This window comes from Chaetura pelagica, unplaced genomic scaffold (assembly GCF_000747805.2).
Source record: "Chaetura pelagica isolate M959 unplaced genomic scaffold, ChaPel_1.0 scaffold117, whole genome shotgun sequence".
NCBI classification, from domain to species: Eukaryota; Metazoa; Chordata; class Aves; order Apodiformes; family Apodidae; genus Chaetura; species Chaetura pelagica.
The window spans coordinates 8,632,049-8,633,939 of NW_009954185.1; the positions used below are offsets into that span (position 1 = coordinate 8,632,049).

The 1,891-nt window shown below is 42.8% G+C and overlaps 1 protein-coding gene across 1 annotated transcript in view; it reads left to right on the top strand.

Annotated features, from left to right (window-relative positions):
* Positions 1 to 282: 282 nt before the first annotated feature.
* LOC104393526 (lactosylceramide 4-alpha-galactosyltransferase-like) overlaps positions 283 to 1,891 on the top strand; it is an 11,223-nt gene continuing 9,614 nt past the window's right edge. Inside the window, 4 exon segments of the mRNA XM_010003029.1 lie at positions 283 to 333; positions 1,179 to 1,362; positions 1,365 to 1,429; positions 1,432 to 1,468. Of these exon segments, the coding sequence (XP_010001331.1) occupies positions 283 to 333; positions 1,179 to 1,362; positions 1,365 to 1,429; positions 1,432 to 1,468 (337 nt within the window).

A 1,891-nucleotide genomic window follows, 5' to 3' on the forward strand; every position in this document is an offset into this window, starting at 1 on the left:
TAAACTTTCAGTAGCTTTTGGGGTTATTTTGTTTTTGTTATTCTTAAGGGTGCCTTAACATCAAGTGTATTTGCACTAAATGTTACTTAAAAGTCGACCTTGAAAATTCTCCTTTGATACTAGTTTGAGATTGTAAGGTTTTGTGTATTTTCTTGTGACTTATCTTTCCAGTGGCTTTTAGAGGAAAAGCGATAGGTGCACCCCCCAAAAAAAACTCTTTCATGGCTTTCCAAGAAAAACAAAAGCAAGGGCTAAAACCTGTCCGTAGAGAGGAATGGAACTATGGATTTGACCTTCTCCATGAAGCAGCAGCAAAAGAACTCTGGATCTTTTGTAATGTTCACCTGGGAAAAAATCCTGGGCTCAGTATTATGGAGCATACTTAACAAAGCCAGCATTTAAAACATTTAAAAAACATTTTAAACCGGCACCTGACCCATGTTGAAATGCTCTAAACTTCTGTTGCATCAACTTCAGTGAATTGCAGCCCTGTCTGCCTTGTGGAAACAGTTGAATGTCATCCCCTGTGCCTTGCTGAGCCAACAGCAGCTTGCTTCAGCCAGGGTTAACTAACTATGGGGGCTGAAACAGAAGAAGGCACCTGGCAACCTGTGAAGGCTCCTTTGTGGGATGGATGGTGTGATTGAAGGTGGAATGTAGCACACTGTCCTGCACAGAACGTAAAGGAACTTGAAAGTAACAAGTAAGTTTGTTTCTCGATGTGTGCACCACAGCAAATGAACTCAGGAGATCTGTTCCCTGCCCCATGGGAAAGTGCAGCCTGGTTTCTGGGAGGGAGGACCTGGCTCTTGTCTCACTGCTGTGATACCTGGTTGCTGCTAAGTCACTTCTGTGTTGTCTCAGCAAAGTCTTGTAACTTCCCTTTCTAACAGGGTCAGGAAACTCCCTTGCTCAGAGCTTACTCATGTTTGCCTTGCTTTTTAGTCCCAAAGCACCTCTAAAGGAAAAAAATACAAATCAATTTTAAGCAAATGAAGCTGCATTTTTGCATTGGTGCAGCAGAAATGCAAGAGGAAACAGCCACAGACATTTTTTCATCAACTGAAATCAGTAGATGGGACTTCAGTGGTGCATCACCATTAGCCATCTCATTGCTTCAGATAAGGCTTCAGCAGGCAAGATAGGAAGAACTGGAACATTTGCTCTATCCCTATAAGTGTTTGCGGTGCCATGAGGAAGCCTGTGGTTTCCCTGATGCTTCCACTGTTGTTACTGGAACAGCTCTTATGATCTCCTGCACCCATTAACTGCCTGAGATATTTGTCTCCTGTCCAGCTGCGGAGTATCTTTAGAAGAAATCAAATGGGGATATTGCTGTCTCCCTACTGCTCATAACAGAGGAGTGTTGAGGAGTAATGGTGCTCCCTCAAATACCTTCCCTCAGTTTTCCCATGATTTGTGCTTCAGTCCAGCTGTTCCTTGCAACCTAAGCCATCAAAAAGGCTTCGTATTTATTTTGTAGGTGGAATTTTCTGCCTTGGCTCCCTCTTTTAGTGGAAATTTCTCCTTAGGTTGGTTCAGCTGCAACACAAACCCTTGGTTTCTGCAGAAGGATGTACAAGTGGGTTGTCCCTACCTTCCTGCTTAAGTGGTAGAGTGACATTTTGCTTGTGCTGGGGAGATGATTAGGGTAAGCTGTTGACAGCCTTGAGCAAATTATCAGATGAGTTCTCTGGAACATGAATGCATAAATTGTTGGCAAGCCCTTTGTATTGCAAGTAGGTAAAAGATGGCCTGTCACTTATGGTCACTGCTTTACTTTGTTCAAAGAATTTCTCAAGATTTGTACAGGGAACTTTTGCAAGCAGATGTTACCACAGAGGAAAATAAATACATGAGTTGTTTGGGAAGTCAGTAACCTTGACAACCA